Source organism: Larimichthys crocea, chromosome VII (genome assembly GCF_000972845.2).
Source record: "Larimichthys crocea isolate SSNF chromosome VII, L_crocea_2.0, whole genome shotgun sequence".
NCBI lineage: Eukaryota > Metazoa > Chordata > Actinopteri > Sciaenidae > Larimichthys > Larimichthys crocea.
The window spans coordinates 6,698,124-6,717,496 of NC_040017.1; the positions used below are offsets into that span (position 1 = coordinate 6,698,124).

Here is a 19,373-nt window from a genome sequence, read left to right on the forward strand (position 1 = left end):
TTAGCTATAGCTACTTTATTTTTTATGTTTGGGATAGTTACTTTACTATTTAAAAACATTTGTAAAAATGTTTTTCAAAAAAATAAACAAAAACACAACACACACACACCCCGCATACCGTCCAAATGTAATAATACGCAAAGCGTGAGAGCAGTTTCACGTCGCAGTTGTATTTTGAAAGTCACCACAGGAAGTGTTGCTGAGCATTATGTGTAACTGGACGCCGGTCCGTCCGTACTGCTGCTCTGTTGGCAGTCGGCCGTGCCGGAGAAAGCAAAGCGCTGGATTCAAGTGTTTAAAACGGTCCTCTGCGGCTGTGAGACACTCAGCTCCTGCAGGTAAGACAAACATCAGAAACGGATGAATGTGGGCCATCTTGGGCGAGCAGAAACACGCGTTTACTGTTTGTTTGGTCGTCTTTTTGCGGCGCGTAGCGGTATTACTGTTGGAAGTGGCATTTTTAATTTGTTGACTCAGGTTATTGCCTGCTCGGTGAATAGCAACATATAGCTAAAACATAAGGTGACATCATGTCGAGTCGTGGACATGGAAGCAACAAGTAGAGAGAAATAAAGTTTGGCTAAAAAACACGATAACATACGTGACACCAGCGGTTACTACATACGTGGTGCTCCACTTTATGGCAGTGCGTGGGATTGTTCAGCTACCGTGTAAGATTAATGGACGTGAGTGGCTAGCTGACTGCTAGCTAACTAGTTAACTAGCACGTTTGGTTACGTTAAAGTACGCGCAGACGTCACGTCGAGAAACTGTCAATAAACTGGCAAAGTTTCGCCTTTCTCATTGAGAGTCCACACTTATTAAAGACAACAGCCTGTAAATACAATTTTTAAAGTTAGAAGTTAAAAGTCAGAGCAAACAGAGGTGGGTTTAAGTTCATATTTCAGTCATATGTATCCCATAGCAACCAGTCTCCATTATTCATGAGAGTTACATGATAGCTGACACACCTGTTACTAATGAGTAATTAAGTAACACCGGTGTGACGCACCTTTGAAGCTACAGGTCTGTGTGCGCGGGAAGTGACATTGAGTTCAGTTCCCCTCGAAAGCATCGTTTGTACAGTACCTTGGTCAGACGTAGGCTTGAACACTCCGGTCTGGGAGTATATTTAGACCGTCTAATGGTAGGGTTTATTGTGTAGGGCTACACTTACTGCAGTTCCCCCCATGTGTCTGCTTAGTTTCCAACTCCTCTCTGCCCTTGCGCAGACTATTCACGGACGTGGTATAACTGCTGGGTTTAAGGTGGAAAATGGTACAGACTGTCACTGTGCCATACATGCGAGACACATTAAACCTAACAAAGAATATCGGAGTCGTAGATTTGTTGGAAAATTCAAAGGGTCTGTTTGTCTGTTTCTCCTTTTTAAAGTTGCCAGCACACATTGAGAAGGTGATAAAGTCATTTAAAGTTAAAACTGCAAAGTTTGAAGGCGCGTTCCACACAAATCGAATGCCCAAATGATGCCCCCCCCTCCTTCTTCCTATTTCCTTGACTATGAGGCGGCTCCATCACTACCATCATGCTCCACTTCCAAAGTACACCCAAGACTTCCCTAGGGATGTGCCCAATTTTCCCTAAGCGTACAGGCTTTCTGCATATCTATAGACAACATCACCCGTGCCTGCCTGACTCTGTGTTTTTACCCTGACTGAAACAGGCCTGCTAAACAGTATATATATATATTTTTTTTTTTAACTTCAGTTGCTGAAGGTTTGTTGTTAATAAGATGTAACCTGTGGCGACGCGCCTCATCTGCAATCAAAATAACAGCCCGCATTAAACTCAGATCACTAATGCTTGCCTAATTGGTTCTGCACCCACCTGCTTGAATGCCCTTACACACACATGTTACCTCCTCCAATGAACGCCGCCTGGCTCTGCCACCCGTACACTCAAAGCAATCCAGACTCCTCTCGTCTGTTGTTCCTTGTTGGTGGAATGTCCTACTGCTTCCTACCTCTCTACCTTCAAAAACCTCCTGAAGATCGAGCTTTTCAGAGAGGATCTAAATGTAAATGTAGAAGCCCTGTGTGAGGGAGCAAGGGCTTCGTTTTTGCCTAATTGATCGTAACCAACTCCAAAATAATCTTTGTAAATGGTCTGAAATGGAGAAACAGATTGTGAAATTGTTAACCGCCTTGTATACCTTCTCATTAGCTCACTCTCTCTTTGTGTCCAGACTGCAGGGATGGGCCGTGGTGTGTATGGCTGACAGAAAGGGACGTGGACCGATCACCTGACAAAGATGCTGGCTCGCAACCGCTTCCTCCTCCTGGTGGTGGTGGGTGGGGCTGTGCTGGCCATCATCAGTCTGAGCCTCCAGTTTTGTAAGTTGGACATTTGTGTTGGCGCTCAAGCGCTTTGCATAGTCAAATTACATCTCTCTGAAGCCTTGGCCTTGCAATTGCATTCAACAGAACAGTGCTTGAGTCGGCCTACGCATTTGTGTTGCATACATGCATATCCTCTCATTGCTTTTCCATTCAAGAGACCCCCATTCAAACCAAGACAAAGCAGAATCCTCTGTAGAGCTCCTATAAATATCCAGCACCAACAGTGGGCGTCTGGATGCTCTGAAACCTGCAGAGACACACTCAGACTGCTGTGGAATGTAGGTGTACGCTATTGTGTCTTTCCCCCGCATCACTTCATTGTTCAGCATCTCCTGTAGGTATTGTCTCGACAGTATATCCCTGCCAGCCACAGTGAATGCAAGGAAACCACTACTCAGTACATAGAGACATAGAGTCTCTTCTGCGCTGGATTTAATTCACAAGCCTCACAGGCGTGATTGGGGGGGGGGTGAAGCAGGCGGCGCACATTTGTGTTTTGATGTAAAATGTGTAAGATTAAGCCTCTCGGTGCTCGATGTGTTTGTGGCGTTTGTAAGCTTGGGTCTGGACAAACATGTAGGATTAGACTCGTATAAGTCATGCCGTCACACACACAAGATTAGAGCGCAAGAGGGCTGCTATCTTAGACTGTGCGTTTGCCAAAATTCCCCGAGCTGTCCGTCATTGGCTTGTTTTGAGTCTCTGTCCCCTCTTTTAAAGTCAGACGTGTACGCCGGGGATACTGCAAGCTTTCACTTCCTTTGCTTCCTCTCTCTCTCCCTCTCTGCTGCTTTAACAGAATCAGAGGTCCCCCCTCTCTTCCTCCTCCACTAGATAATAATGCATGCTCAACCGTTCAAGAGTAGGTTGCTTTATAAGTTGTTATTAATGTCTCACTATCAAACTCACTCTTAACTCCTGCCCTGTAATCTTCTTCTTTTGTGAGAGGCAGAAACAAAGATGCTTTTTGATCAGTGGTACTTTTGGAGAAAAGCGTCCATCATCATTTATTCATCACACACACTGAAGAGAATGATTTGACCCATTATCCAGCAGAAGCATGTGATGAAAGCGTACGGGACCTCTACTCATGTTTAATAGATGGCCCGGCTTCTGTTTGTGTTCCACATTTCTTTACATTTAATAAAAATGCCTGCAGTCTGTGTCTCTACACTGTCTTCTGTCTGCCCCCCTCCTCCCCCCTGCTCATAAGAAATGCTCATTCGTGTGTTTATTGTTGCTTGTTCACCATTAAGATGAGAGACAGAGTGACAGCCGATGATCCATGGTGGAGTAAATGCCTCTCTCTGGCTCCAGGCTACCTCAAATTAAAACTCGGATGGCGGCAAAAGGGCATGTTCGGCACACTGATTGATGTGTGGAATGCTCCCGGAGTAAAGCGACAACAGAACTTAGAGGCATGGGGAAAGAAGACAAGCACAGGAGAGCGAGTCAAAGCGACGGAGACACAGAAAGGGAACTATTTTGAGATGTTAACAGCAGTGAAGGGAAAGGTGATGCAGAGCTTGATGGGAGTTAAGTGCTTCAGGAGTGCTGGAAGATTCACAGTGAGAGGTGAATGTCATGGGAGGATACAAAAGGAGAAATGGAAAGAGAGAGTTTAAGAGCTGTGATAAAAAAGAAAAGGGGCCAAGGAAATAAATGAGATATGGTGTGTTTGAAGGAGAGGACAGATTTATAGTTAATGCCCCAAATATACATGAAACCAAATGCTGTTTGTCACTTTTCCAAGACTATAATCCATCAACAGGTGTTGATAAGTGTCAAATAGGCAGAGCTCCAAGCAGCTTGTAAATGGTCGTGACATTCTTCACGCTCTTGCTTCCTAAGGTGGCCGCTCTCACCGTTGAATCAGACTGATTGTCCCGGTGTTCCCAGAGAGAAGATGGGAGCTGAAATCTGAATACATGTCCGAACAAAAGACCAGTCTTCCTTTTGCTCTGAGATTACTCTAATGCAGGTAAGGCAGTTCCACTAAGATGACTGCCTTAATTCAAGTCTAAAATGTTAGTCACCTTACCCCAAGGCTAACTCTAAACTAAGAGCTATATTTCCATGGTAACAGTCAGTGACACCTGCTAACGAGTGAGAGTATCCTGAGCCCAGTCGATGAGTTGAGCTCCGTCGCATTAAAGAAGACGTAAAGATGCCACAGGGTCTTAGCTCAAGAGAACAACGTTGCAACGTGACAACGTAACTTCTAAAAGTATTGTCGCTCAGTTGAGGCCAGAAAATCATTTCTTTAATCCAAGGCTGCACGGTTGTGTTCATTTGAATTTATCTGAAGGAATTGCGTGTCATCAATCAAACTCTGTTATGTACTGTCACTGCATGGATGCAGAATCTGCCATGTCTGCATCGATTGACAGACAATGTCTGTTGTTGTGATCCAAGCCGTAGGGAAAGTTGATCTTCGTGAAACTGGCGCCGTGATACATTTCTGAATAAAAGGAGGGACAACTGGCCCAACCACTGAGTGATCGCAGAGAAAGGTTGGAGCACCACATGTTCTCCTCTTCCAACATGAATTAGCACAAAATAACCAGTGACCAAATGATGTATCCTGCTGCCACCATGAGGCAGATTTATTTTTTTTGTCCTTTATTGAAATATCTTGATGAATATGGGATGGATTGCTGGAAATTTGGAACCTACATTCACGGTCCCCAGATGATTGCTTGTTATAACTTTGAGATCCTAACTTCATCAGGCATCATCAGTGCTGTACGTCATTTCTAGTGTTAATTAGCATGCTAACATACCAGTGGTAAACATTAAAGCTGGTAAACATCCACATGCCAGTATTACGTTGGTATGCTGATGTGAGCGTGTAGCTGTAGTACAGCCTCACAGAGCCACTCTGAGTTTTGTTTCGTCTGTATCTGGGCTGACTTAACCAAACTAATAATGCACAGTGAAAGTGAAAGTTGAAGTGACAGTGCTAACCACTACACCACTATGAATAAATATAGATTCAAGTTTAATATCAGATTGCATTCCTTGCAAGAAGATGCTCCAAATTAAAGGATGGGGGCAATCAGGGTCTTACCAGTACATCCCTGGATTTTTCTGTATTGCTAAGCATTCGTGCTTAATTAAATTTATTGGGCAGGATGTTAATCTGTGCTCAGACACGGTTTGTGTCCCTGCAGATTGTTTATGAAGTCACACAACTCTGAACCGTTGTTTTTAATTAGTTCCCTGGGAGCAAGACCAAGCACTAATCACTAAGTGCAGTTTGATTGGTGCGCATGCGACGGCAGCAGTGATGTATAAAATCTGTTATTTGTGGATTATAAGGTCTGTTCTAATGACCAGCAACGTGCTGCCACGTCCATCCACACAGTACTTAGTCTGTGTCAATATTCGTTGCACCTTTTCCACTTACCGGTCTTTGGTTACTCCAGCACAAAAACACTTTGGACTCAGGTAAGTGGGCCCACGCCTTAAATTCAGGCCAAACTAAATTCTAGAGTAGCTGTCTGATCACTGCAGCGAGACAGCTGACACAAACTTGTTTGTGTGCACTTCTGCCTTCAGCTAGAAGTCAAACTGTGTTTGCGTGCGCATAATGATAGGTTCACCAACACATGGAGGTGGAGGATTTAACAGGGGCACTATGTTTAGCTCTGTCTGTGTTTGTGAATAAGAATGTCTGCTTGTTTGTTTGTGTGTATAAGTAGAGTGTTATATCATTCAAGAGAAATACAACATTTAGAACATTTATTCAACGTTGTCAGCACTGTTGAAAGCCCTTTCAGACAGTCTGCTTTTGTGTTTCTAAGATCTGACGTAGGCGGATGAAAATTGAAAACATTTAGCGTGAGTGTCCTACAGTACGCTCTGCGTGCCATTGCTGTGTATGCACTTGGTAGTGTTAGGCAGTGAGATACAAAAGCCCCATTGTGTAGGTAGCTGTGAATTAGTTGGCCTTGAAAAGTTTGGTTAGTCCAGGCAGGCGTGTGTATGTATGCGTGGGTAGCTGAAGGGTAGGGGGTGGCAGAGTATGGGGCACAGGTTGTGGTAATGAATGAGCTCCAGTGTGTGTGGCTGCACCTCAAGCTACCGAACAGTCATCAAAATGGTCTCCGCTGCAGCCGCACAACTTCTCATCTTCATCATCAGTGGTGAGTTTATGCAGATTCTTTTAATGAAGACCTTCACTAGAAATAAAGATCGATGTTACCACTTATTTAACTTAGAGGTAGCGTGCTGTGCTGTTTTGTGTCATAAGTAAACTTGTGTCCTTGTTCTGACTCGAGGCGAGGCTGTTGTAGAGTTGAAAAAGGTTTCTCCGTGTTGATTATGAAGTTTGCTCTCCCTTTAATCAAACATCATGAGTAGAAAAATCGCATAGCTGTTTTGACAGCTGTGTGTCAGCCGTTCAGATGATGTGTTAAAATGTCACTGTTGAAGAAAGAAAATGTGAGATTTGGCTGTAAATGTAAAAGTCTGCATCCTGTGGTTGGACAGTGTCTGGGCTCAGTCGGCAGCTGCTGAACATTTTGTCCCATCTCATTCTGCCCTGTTTGAATCTCCAGAAATTCCCCATTATTATTTTGTCGAGGTTTTCTAGAAGTGTTTATGGTGCTTTGTCTTGGTTGGCTGACATGGAAATGCAGTTTTAGGGCTGCAACTAAACACTGTTTCATAGCATCCATTCATCTGTGAAGTATTTCTGTCGAATAATAGGTTAATCGTTTATGGAATTTTCTGAAAATACTGAAAAATGTCACTGTCTTCAGAACACTGTTTTTTTTTTTTTCAAAAACCCAAAGATTTCTACCAAAAGTTTAGCATTTTTGTCAGAAAACTGATTTAACGTTGTTACTTGAATAAAGAACTTTTATGACTTTTATGAGCCCTGCAGTAGAGGAAGTGGAAAATGTGACTAATAAAAGACACACACAGACTGCACACCACATGTATACAAGGGCTGGACGACAGGTTAAAAATTTCGTCGTACATACACACATACACACACTCTTCATTTGTGAGGGTTGTTATAGCAATGAGGAATCATTAGCTCTTTGTGCTCTGATTGGGCAGACAGGGCCTCTCTTCTTTCTCTGCAGCAGGATGTAATATTTGCACAGTTAACTTGCCAACTTGGATTCTGGTGTATGTGTGTGTGTGTAAGTGTAACATAAGCAGCATTTAGATGTCTATCTCACTAAAGGGTTGTATGGGTTCAGCTTCTCTTTCTTCGGAGTTGGATCTTTGTGAATGGGCCCTCCAGTTTCCCACAACATCTCTGCTATTATTGGACTATTTCTCCCAGGGGTCACAGGTCACTGGTGTCCAAGCAACACCAGGCAACATACCAGTTAGCAGTGAGGGGTTTTGGGGTACAGAGCTGTTGACATGGTGATGAACTACAGTTGAATAGTTTTTCTTAATTTCAGGCACGCTGTCACTGCTGGCCCTTTTATTTTTCTTGTTCTGGTTTGTGAATTAGAAAATCTAATCTATTTAGTGAGTAAATCTTTCTTCAGTCTGTACATTTGGTCCTTTTACATTATCAATTATCAAAATTACTTTCTTCTCTTTTTAGCCATGCTAGCTGTGTTGCTCTGAAGCATCAGCCTCTGTGGTTGTGAAGTGAATCTTATGCTGAAACGCCAAAAACTGGCTACAGAACATGTCTCCATAAGCCCCCATGTTAAAATGTCCAACTTCACAGCAGAAATAAACATGTTTACAGCCTGGTAGAAAAAACATTTTGGTCCCTAGAGCTAATTTCCTTGTTCATGACAACTGTACTGAGGGTAAATTTAAAGTTATGCATCATTAACAGGGTAGCTGCTCTGACAGGTCTGTGCTTGGCTGCTCTGACAGGTCTGTGCTAGTGTGAGCACCCAGGCGTCGTTCGACCCGCCTCATGTCCGCCAACGATCCACATCTTTGTCCATTTTTAGATTAGCTGGGAGGCAGCAGAGGAAGGATTGCCAATTTGGTGGCGGCCAGAGCCACCACACTCTGAACTTCATATATGGCTCTTCAGGAACCTTTGTGTGACGTCACGGATACGTCATCCTCATTTTATACTGTCAGTGATTGCTCTGCGTTACTCTGAGTTGGTTCAATGCTTTAGTTCAGACTAAATTATCTTCACAAATGGGAGTTTGCCATGGAATTTGACAGCTTCATAGTCTCCAGAGGATAAATCAAAAATGACTTGAGTTCTGACTTTTCATCCAGGGCCATCAAGTATAAGGCCAAGTTCATGGCAGCTAGATTGTGATCCTGATTTGGTGACCTTTCATTGAGCGTCACCACGAGATGACAGTGGTTTTAGGTCAAGTGTGTGAACAACTGTTGGTTGGATTACCATGACATTTAGGTAAATAGATTCATGTTCTTTCCTGGATAAATCTAAAAAAACCAGATACAATCAGACTGCAACAATTCTTGTGTATTATGGGGAGAAGTTGTAAGAGTTGCCTTTCTTTGAGCACACAGTGAAGATGAAAGCCACGTCTTGCCTTTGTATACAGTGTGTGTTGTTGCCTTCTTTTTTTTTTCATCTGTATTATACTTTATACTTTTTTATCTGATTGCTGGTGTGTTTTGAGCGGAGGCAGAAAAGGAAGTAGTGAGGTCGGGGATGCCACAGGTGGTGGCCTTCAACTTTTGTCAGCCATAATTGTGGAGGATTGTGGGTGCACATTCATGTTTGTGTAGCCTGGCGCGAGGGGCATGCAGTAGGCCTTGTTCTCTTCTTTATTCTCTGCCTTTCTCTTTCTACAGTGAATCTGATGCCCACTACTCCCATAGTGGAGGAGCGACCCTTCCAGGCTGCAGATGGAGGTGCTGGGGTGGCTCTGGGGAAGAGCAGAAAGAGAGTGTTCCCTGTGCCTCACACCCAGGAGCCCAACCCCATATCTGAAGCTTACGGCTACTGCAACATTCCCAACCACACCGAACAGGCCTGGGAGGGTGAGACCTGCACACACAAAAATAAAATCTATCTCATGTAACTAAAGACGGCAAGCCTGTGGATGTAATATGCAATTTTGAGCTTGGTTGTGTTTCTGAATGACTTCAGTATGAACCTGTACAATCGTTTATGAACTGATGCACGCTGATTTGAAGTTAATTCTTTCCGATTAAGCAGCAGTGAGTGTCACAGCGTCACGGTTGCAGAGCATTAAAGACAAATTTAGATCAGCTGCTAGAATCACCCAGTTTGATGGACAGTGTATAAATACTTAATATAGTAATAATGTCAGATTTAGTGTCAGCACTCAGGGGATGTGTTAATTGTGTGAAAGTCATTTCCACTAGATTGCATCATCCATAATGCTTCTCTCTCTCTCTCTCTCTCTCTCTCTCTCTCTCTCTCTCTCAGCACAGCAGCATTGTTTTCTTCTTTTTTTTTCTCTTCCTCTTCTGAAAAGTCAGCACAGCCTGAGGCGATCATACAAATATCCATCACCGCTTAAGACAAGTTAAAGCAGCCACGGCTAATTGAATTTTACTCTGTTTATCTCTGGATGGCAGTTTTGTGTTCAAAGAAGAAAAATCCATTACGTCCTTTAGATTTAGATGAGAATTTAGCGGAAATCAATCGTAAACAAGTATTTTTTTTCAGGTGGTGTTATTTCCCCTGACCTGGTCTCCTATCTTCTTTAATTTACTGCTAAACACACACACATACACCACCAGCTAGTTGTAAACTTTGTCTTCCTGTTGTTTGGTGCTGGGCAGGAAATGTACAGTGGGTTTATCTGAGCTTTAGCACTGAAAATATTTCCCTGCTGCATCTTAAAATGACACTGATGGGAATGGTAAGAACCACCAGTTTCAGCAGTTCTTGAATAATCTACCTGCAGTCTAATAATAATTAGAATTAATAACAAACGTCAAACAGTTTTGTAATGGTAAAACTATCTTTGTGTCCTCTGACAGGTCACAGCCCTGCTGACTACAAGCTGCTGTCCGTCCAGGTGATGATTCGCCATGGCGACCGCTACCCGCTCTACTCCATCCCCAAGACCAAACGGCCCGCCATCGACTGCACCTTGTCCGTCAACAGGTACACAGACTTTTCCCACAAAATATTTAATAGTAGCATAGCATGTACTGTTTGTACCTCACAACATCACCAAACACACGCAAGGCATAAAGAAACCCAGAAAAACCTGAAAAGACAGTGAAACACAAGTTTGTAAATATAATGCAATTCCACACGATCATGCTGCAAGGAAACATGCCACTGTGAAGCTAAAGGCATTAAGTTTTTGTGTGATCTCCGAAACTATTTCATACAACTGAAATATGAATTTCATTTGGTTTATTCCATCATTTTACAGGGTCAGATGATGCAAATGAGCCACAGTTAGCCTTGAAGCTATTTTTAATCTGTAGTCACCGGGGTCTGCGTAAAGGCACCCTATAAGCCAATACATCTGTATTAAGGGACATGGTAACAAATAGCATGTATATAGCAAAAAAGCACAGGCTGAAATATTTGCAAGTCAGTAAAACAACATACTATAAAAATGACAACGGACAAATGAGCAAGACAGAAGAAATGTCAATTTGCTGCAGTCTTCATCAAGCAAGGTTTGCTGGACAAACTTGTGATATTGATACATTTAATTGCATTATACTGCAAAAAAAAGAACATGTTAGAAGAAATAATGAAAAAAAAAAAAAAGCCCCATGAAGGGAATTCTTCTGTTTCATTGGTTTGTAGAGTCAGAAGAAAAAGACTTCATGCTCACAGTTTCAGTTAATCCAGGTCAGAGTAAAGGGCACAAAACGCCATCGGGATTTAAGATAGCTTCTAAAGCAGAGCCCCAGCTACCTCAGCCTTTAAATGCCTAACAAGAGAACCTGCTGAAAGGTTGGAGAGACCAATTACTGCAGAAGCTTCTGATGTCCTCCTACAAAAAAACTGCTGGTGTGATAGCAGCTGTCAGAATGAGCTCAGCATGTTAAATAGGGAGTTGTAGTTCTAAAATCCTGTTTCTGTGGTATTTGTGAGGCTTACAAGCAACTGTAGCTAAATTGATTTGTGTTTACACTGGAAATATCGGGATATGTATTGGCATTAAACTCCAGGGAGATAACACTCGGTTTTCCTAGCGTCAGTGCACGTGTCTGCGATAACGGGTGGATTTGGTTTACTACATCTGTTCAGTTGTGCTTTGGTGCAAATGGATACACACATAAAGATAAACACATTTGTGTGTGTGTGTGTGTGGTGTGTGGTCTGTGGTCTGTTGACATGGAGTTGTTGACAGTTTTATCTCGCTCGATTTGAGCAGCATGCTCACTGAGCAGCTCTGGTAAGGCAGGACTGTCACTGCTGCACCAAGTCCATACACACACACACACACACACACACAGAAATTAATATTGTTATCTTTAATTCATTATGCTCCATTCTCTCATCTGTATCTTTTCCCTCTCTGCTCATATTGGCTCTGCTGCTCTTTCAGTGCTTGATAGGTAGTTATTACAAGCCACCATGGCTCTGTACTTCAGCCTCAGAAGTCTTTTTTTCTGTGCGCATACATTAACTTAAATTTATGCAAACTCTTCTTCTGTGCTATTTTTGAACATTTAGTTTGGACAGATGGTTTTGATATATTCTCTTGGATGATTTATTTAGACCATATGGTTAATAAATTCCCTGTAACCAATCCCGCTGTGCACCTGGATTCAGATTTAGCCAAATACTCACTGTAATTTTGCAGAAAGCTTTCACTGCTACCACATCAGCTTGCACATCTGGATGAAGCCTGCACACATTTCAGATTGGCACGATGCAGTTGACGCTGTGTACATCATGATTATTAGATATTTTCACTCCACTTGATCTTTGAACCCGAGCAGAAAGTAAGCCATCCAGCAGACAAGCCTGTTATGATGGAGGTCGGGCTCCGTTCAGTAACTGACAGAAATTAAATGGACTGGTCTACTAAAGAAGCACCTGCTCCCCATGCACATCCCAAATGTGAATATATCAAAATGCTTTGTGTATAGGCAGGGATGGTTTGTCATGAAACCAATTGTATCTAAGGCCAAATCCAATCTACAAGGCATACATAACCTCACAATGACATATAATTGTTATAAAAAATAGGTTTATACTGTGTTTCAGATATCTTAAATCATATGATGTGTACGTGAGTTCCTACTCCTCACACGTTCTGTTTCAGGTTAATGTATAAATAGAAAAAATAATTCAAAACAGAACGAGGGTCAGTGACAGGTCAGAGAGGTGACATTTAAATTGGGTAAATGCTAACTATTAGAGTAAATTAAGAAGACTTATGATGCTATCTGTATCTATCTGTAACCAACTGTGAGAGCTCCACCTTTTTCTCTGTAACCCCCTTTGTTGCCCTGTTAAACGCTGCTTCTTGTACAAGAATAATAAATTCAACTTAAACCTTGAATCCACTTTTCCTTATTGAAGGGTCTTTTGAAAATTCTTAGAACAATAATGTCATTACAAAATTGGAAAAAAATATGGTTATTATGTGGTATTTATATTATTTGGCAATGTATTGCTTGCAGTGTGGCTCTGGATGTCAGTCTGAATAGGTTGTCAAGAAATCTGGCACCTTTTGTTTCCCACATCAACATGCCAACAATGTCATTAGCTAGTGTACATTAGGGTACGTTCAGTCAGAATCAACTTCTCTGCCACAGGTTGCTGCAGTTTTTTTTTTTGTCACACCCCTGTAGCCTGCAGTGTTAGAACATGTTAGAATGTAGAGTTACATTTCTAAGGAGAATGAAGGTCTGCAGAAACAAGCAGAAAAGTCTTTAGACATGAGTGAATGCTCACAAAGGTAGATACTTACTGAGCTACCACAATGAGGCTGAGCTGAGCTGCAGAGTGTGTTTAGATTATTTGTGGTCTGAATGTGCTTATTTAGCAGGAAGATTGAATATATTTCTGTCCATGTAATAACACAGGTAGTTCTGTTTTGTATTGAGACCAGGGTGTAATTACAAGGAATAGCATATGCCCACAGCTGATATCCTTACAGAGAGCACAGTCATTTGTGTGTGTGTGTGTGTGTGTGTGTCTGTGTGTGTGTCTGTGTGTACACTGGCACCAGCTTGCAGACCCACTGTCTCCGTCTGCGGTTAACTGAGCTCTCTTCAGCAGGGAACATCTCTCTCTTTCCTCTTTGCCTTCCACCACTACAATCTTTGTCAAGGTTTCTGTCTTTCTGCACCAATCATCCCATTTACTCTATTTCATGTCCTGCAGCACACCAGCTCATTTCTGTTTATTCATCCCCCTCATTTATAATACCTATTTTTCCTTGTCTCTTCATCCTTTCCTCCCTCCTCGCTAATCTCTTTCTCTGTCCTATCCATTGATAATAATCCCTGCTTAATGTAATTGGGCTCTGTAATCTTTGGTTAGCAACAATCAGCCTAATAGACAGCCTGGCTGGCTCTTTGTCCACACTCATGTCCCCATCCGCTGACATCCCAGTGTAGCCAATTAAATCTAGATTGTCCCAAACTCCCTTCAGCAAACTGATCTGCTGATGTCAGATCACAACGGAGCACTGGTGGCCACAACATCTCGCTCATCTTACCACTTATGTGCCTTGCGCTGCATATATTACTGTGCAAGTGAATATTAAAGCATGCAGAGTGGCAAGTGGATAGATGACACGAACTGCAGATGCAGCTTGACAACAAAAGGAAACCATTCCCTTCTAAAAAAAAAATGTGGGCTAGTGCTTTCATCTGGAAGCAGAGTGCTGCTTTGAAGCCTTTATTTTGACAAAAAAGAGAATCTGTCCTTTGTAGCCGTGTCCTCTCTAATGTAGTTGGTGGCTGCAGATGCCAGATTAGGTATCTGCTCTCAGTCAGTCGCCATAATCATGAGTGCTATTTAAGAGTAATGACAGGTTGTTTTTTTTATGCCATGTTCGGAAACCAGTCTATGATCACTATGGAAACTGTGTGTGTGTGTGTCTGTGTGTGTGTCTGTGTGTGTGTGTTTGTTTAATCTGAGCGAGCTAAGCTGCAGCTCCCACAGATTTGTGATATTAAAATGTAATCTTCAGTCATCTCTAATCTATTAGATCACTGACTGCTCCCCTAGCTGCCCTCATCCCTGTGTGTGTGTGTGTGTGTGTGTGTGTGTGTGTGTGTGTGTGCTTGCATATCTGTGTGTGTGTGTGTGTGTGTCTGTCCCAAGGCAACACTCTTTTCATCTTTTTATATCACGTCCCCCATACTCCCTCCCACACATATTGAACAGTGCTGTAGTCCAGCAACGTTGTGTTAGAGAGACACCTGGTGGTGGATGTAGGAAATTGCCACCACGTGTGGTTACACACTGAATGTTTTTCCTTCATAAATTATTAGGTTTTCTGTATACTGACTTAAAATAATGGCATTGCCTCTCTACTTTTGATAAATATGAATAGTACTGATACACTTGATTGATCTGGCTCCGCTCATACAAACCGTCTAGTTGTACCCTCGCCTCTCGCAAAGCGAGGTCACTCTAAACTCTTCTCTGTGGTTGTCCCCAAATGGTGGAATGACGTACCAACAGCTACAAGAACAGCAACATCCCTTTCTGCCTTTAAAAAACTTGTAAAAACCTTTCTCTTTCGAGGCTGCTTCCCTGCCTAACAAAACTAACAACTACTCTGTGCTCCTTTACACCTTTGTCAGCTTATGTCCTCCTCTGTAAGTCGCTTTGGATAAAAGCGTCTGCTAAATGCAATGTAATGTAATGTAATAATCTGTAGCACAAATGACTTGTTTTAGTCTGACAAAACAAACAATTTGATGTCCAAAACCTAAAGAAAATAACTTCATAGTGATAAATATAAATAAAATATAAATGGAGAACAGAAAAAACCTGACATATAAGGAGCTGGATGATTTATTCAGGTGATTTTTCATTATTTACTTAAATTATTATTACTTACCATTTCAGTTCTAACATCATTGCATGTTTTGAGGAACAAACACATGATCGTGATTTTGTGGTCCAAAGTGACATTTTAAAGATGTCCCAAACTCCTAAACACTCAGTTTATATTCATTCCAAAGAGACAAAAGCAACAGTTGAGAAATATAAAAGTTAATAAACCATTTGAAGGATCCGTCATTTATCGATTATTGGATTGACAAGTGTCCCAGTGAGCCAACGTGCACTATACCAGGACCCCCAAAACTGAAGCATCACTTACATCTGTGCATTTCTTGTTGTGATAAAGTCATCTCCTTGCAGGGCAGATATAATTCACTAACAGTGTTTTCAAGCAATAAAACACATTGCCTACATATGTCTATGTGCCTAATTCCACCCAGAAGTGTTTCTCAAAATGTTTGTATGTTGCCATGAGGTTAGACAGGCTTTAACTCCACAGGGATAGTGAAGCAGTTGCTGTAACTGCCAACAGTTGTAGTTGTGGTTTTAACAAGAGGCTCCCTGCTGACACTGTGTGAAACTGTTCTATAGTAAATCATCTGTGGCTTTTAAAAAAAAAACTAGAAAAACATTAGAAAACACAAATGTTTGCATATATGTGGTGCATTATTACATAATGGTATGGGCTGAAGTTCATTATTCTGCTTATACCATAGCTGCTCGCCAGTGGTTAAAGAAAAGCAAACCTTCCATGTTGGCACTGTCTTATCTTTGTCAGCCTTATTTGTAGTTTTCCAACAAAACACCACAACAGCAACCTCCTTCCACTCTCACTTTAATTTTAGAACGCTATTGAGGCTGTGTGGTTATCTGTAGATAATGCACACTCTACGTCACTCTTACCATCCATCATTACCGCCCTCAGAAACCCTTCCCACCCCCTGCTGAACTCTTTCATCGGTCACATGGGCCTCGGAGGACGTGGCCACTGGGAGACACCACTGAGCTCTGTTCCCCGTCTGCCCAACCACAGTGCCTGTGAGATGGGAGAACTCACGCAGACAGGTAGGCAAGCTGAACTTTCATAGACCAACATGTCGTACCTGTGAACAGTCAGCTTCAAATGTTGCTATTTGCTTCTTGTACTGCGCTTCCAACTCCTGCAGTGTTCTACAAAGTTCTACAAATGAATCTACAAGTCTTGTTTCATGAAGTAGAGCTTCATGTCCTTCATGACGCTCTTTGTTAACACGTTAATCAAGTGTAAAAGTCAAACAAACCATCTGGTTTTCATTCTTTTCCAGGTGTGGTTCAGCACCTGCGCAACGGGCAACTCCTCCATCAAACATACAAGCGCCACAATCTCATTCCGTCCGACTGGTCACCCCGCCAAGTGTGGGTTGAGACCACAGGTAAGAGCCGCACTCTGCAGAGCGGACTGGCCTTCCTCTACGGTTTGCTCCCGGACTTTGATTGGACCAAACTGACCGTGCGTCACCAGTGGAGCACGCTGTTCTGTGGCTCTGCATGCGACTGCCCTGCCAGGAACAGATACCTGGAGGAAGAGCAGAGAAGGCAGTATCGGCTCAGAGTGAGTGATACCGAACTTGAGAGGACTTATGCCGATATGGCACGGACTTTGGGGCTGCCCACCCGCCAGCTCCGAGCAGCAAACCCTATAGACTCCCTGCTGTGCCACCTGTGCCACGGCATTTCTTTCCCATGCACTACCGTGGGAGATAGTGGCACCAAGGGATGTCTGACAATGGCACAGTTTGCTGTGATTCGTCGACAGCAGCTCGATGATGAGGTGGAGCGGAGAAGAGTGGGGCTGTACCGTAAATACGCTGTCCTGGCCATGCACCCTTACCTCAACCGAACTGCCACCAAGATGGAGAGGGTTGCCAAGGACAATGAGGCTGGCCGACAGCCTCGTGCAGGGGGCGAGGAGGTTTTCACCCTCTCTTCAGCCCACGATGTTACCATGGCCCCATTGCTGAGCGCCCTGGGACTAGAGGAGGCCCGCTTTCCACGTTTCGCAGCAAGAGTTGTCTTTGAACTGTGGAAGAGTCCCCCAGCGACGCAAGGACAGCCAAAGAAGAAAGCTGGCAAAGGTGTAAAAGCGAAAGACGGGGAACTGTTTATCAGGGTGCTGTACAACGGCAACGATGTGACATTTCACACCACCTTCTGTCGCTCCCACAACCTCAGCGCCAGTCAGCCCCTCTGCCCTCTCAAGAACTTCCTGTCTTTTGTCAGGAGGGACATGTTCAGTGTTGTCAATGCCACTTCTTACCAGGAGGCCTGCTACAGGCGCCCTGGTTGACAGATGGACAGATGGAGAGGAGGGTGAATGAGTGCAAAGTTGGCAGATGGTTGTACTTTTCCTGTTTTTTTTCTTCTTCTTCTTCTTCGTTTGTTTTTGTTTGTTTTTAGTTATTTTCCTTTTTTGAAGACTGCGCACATTTATGCTGCTCATAATATCTTAGTTCCACATATTTTTAAAAAATAGCCCTTGACTTTCCTGAGCACACAGTGCTGAGAATTCTGTTTTTGAATACTGTCTGTTTTCTCCAGCATATCTGTAAAAGATGAGTAATTCAAGAGAAGTTGTCTGGCACTTGGCCACTTTATTCCTACATTCCAAAATACCATGGACTTGTGACATTCCAGTATTCCCAAATGCTTGCAAGAAAAGGGAATATTGAAGCTGTATGAATCCTTCCTGTAAAATATGTTGTGTATAATAAATCTTTTCAATGAAAAATACACTTTGGGATAGTTCGGCCCACATTACTCAGTACTGATGAGTACAGATAACATTTTGGGGTGTTTTAATGTTTATTCATTGCAGTAGTCTACCTGTTTAATGATGGGGTTCTATTCTTCTTTGACACTACTACTTTGTTTTTTAGTAAAATAGTAAATTTGACAGCGGTACTTTGAAAGTTTTTTTTTTCTTCTTACATTAATTTACAAGTACAGAACATCTGTTTATATTAATTGGTGATATAAATGACATTCCACTTATTGTTTTTTGTAGGAAACTGAATTTAATAAACGGTTCATTATGCAGAGCAGACATTTCATTTCAATCAGTTGTGACTGGTTTGCTAAGGAATGGTTGGTTGACATTATGACTTTTATATTATTATACCACTAGATGGCGCATTAGATCCACAAAGCCCATTCAAACCCAGTCTGCTGCTGCTGCCATCAGTTATCCACTTTGTCATCGGTGTTCTGCGGGCACAGCACATAGTCAATACATATCTATGAATGTAAAAACCTTGAGTGCCTGCCCCCCCAACCACCACCACCACTAGACAAGTCATGTGTCATCATCATTAGGAACATAATACAACGCTGACAAGATATCAATTGTACAGCTCATTTTCAAAAGTGCCTCAGCGTTCTCGCGCTGCCCCCCCCTTTCAGAAATCTCAGAATCAGGAGAGTATTGACTGGAAAAAATGTAATAACAAGAGTGAGATGGGTAAATTACATTTGCAGTATATGGACATTATATTTGTCCTGGCAGAGGCTATCTGCTAGTGAGTAAATGGTTACACAATTGAAGCTGTAGACAGATTACAAATGTCATCTGCTGGAGCACGAGTTTTCATTTTGTTACATTGACAGCAGGCATGGCAGAATTTTCACAAGCTGTGGATTTAAGGAGCTTTTACATAGTGTAACTTGCATTTCGTGGATTCATTGTTCGACGGGACTGAGGCTAAAATTGTAAGCATGGAAATATTTGAACCACAGTGAATTAAAAATCACATTCCCTCCTGTTGCTGAGTCACACCCTGAACTTCAGCTCACATCTCAATAAGTCGATGCAAATTTATTCCCAAACTTTCTCCGGTCACATCCAAACCTTCTCTGGGGCCAATCCCCGTGTTATGCCATGACGTCAGGGTTGTTAATGATAGGAGCTAACCTTCCACGGCCGAACTGATTCCTACCCCTCTTGTCCTGCCTTCTCCCACCAACGACTTCCCCCTCCAAGCCCTAACACCCCTCTGCCACCCACGCCTCTGATGTCATCCCGCCACACCGAGGTGGAGCAGCAATTTTCTCCCGCCACAACTCACTCAATCTTTGATGTT

The 19,373-nt window shown here is 42.7% G+C and overlaps 1 protein-coding gene across 2 annotated transcripts; it reads left to right on the forward strand.

The window, feature by feature from the left end:
* The first annotated feature begins 216 nt into the window (after nucleotides 1-216).
* Nucleotides 217-18,333, forward strand: pxylp1 (2-phosphoxylose phosphatase 1). Of its 2 annotated transcripts, XM_010731389.3 has the most exons (6): nucleotides 217-338; nucleotides 2,207-2,354; nucleotides 9,132-9,320; nucleotides 10,293-10,419; nucleotides 16,184-16,323; nucleotides 16,563-18,333. In XM_010731389.3, the coding sequence occupies exons 2-6, from the start codon at nucleotides 2,273-2,275 to the stop codon at nucleotides 17,582-17,584; spliced, it is 1,560 nt and encodes a 519-aa protein (XP_010729691.1). In that variant the 5' UTR covers nucleotides 217-338; nucleotides 2,207-2,272; the 3' UTR covers nucleotides 17,585-18,333. The 2 variants fall into 2 exon arrangements, with proteins under 2 accessions (XP_010729691.1, XP_019111795.1); XM_019256250.2 differs by lacking the exons at nucleotides 217-338; nucleotides 2,207-2,354 and adding an exon at nucleotides 6,410-6,508.
* Nucleotides 18,334-19,373: the final 1,040 nt, after the last annotated feature.

Coding starts and splice junctions, on each gene's coding strand:
- pxylp1 (XM_019256250.2), top strand. CDS start 6,412: ATGAGCTCCAGTGTGTGTGGCTGCACCTCAAGCTACCGAACAGTCATC. Junction 10,420..16,183: donor TGCACCTTGTCCGTCAACAG/GTACACAGACTT, acceptor TACCGCCCTCAG/AAACCCTTCCCACCCCCTGC. Junction 16,324..16,562: donor GGGAGAACTCACGCAGACAG/GTAGGCAAGCTG, acceptor ATTCTTTTCCAG/GTGTGGTTCAGCACCTGCGC.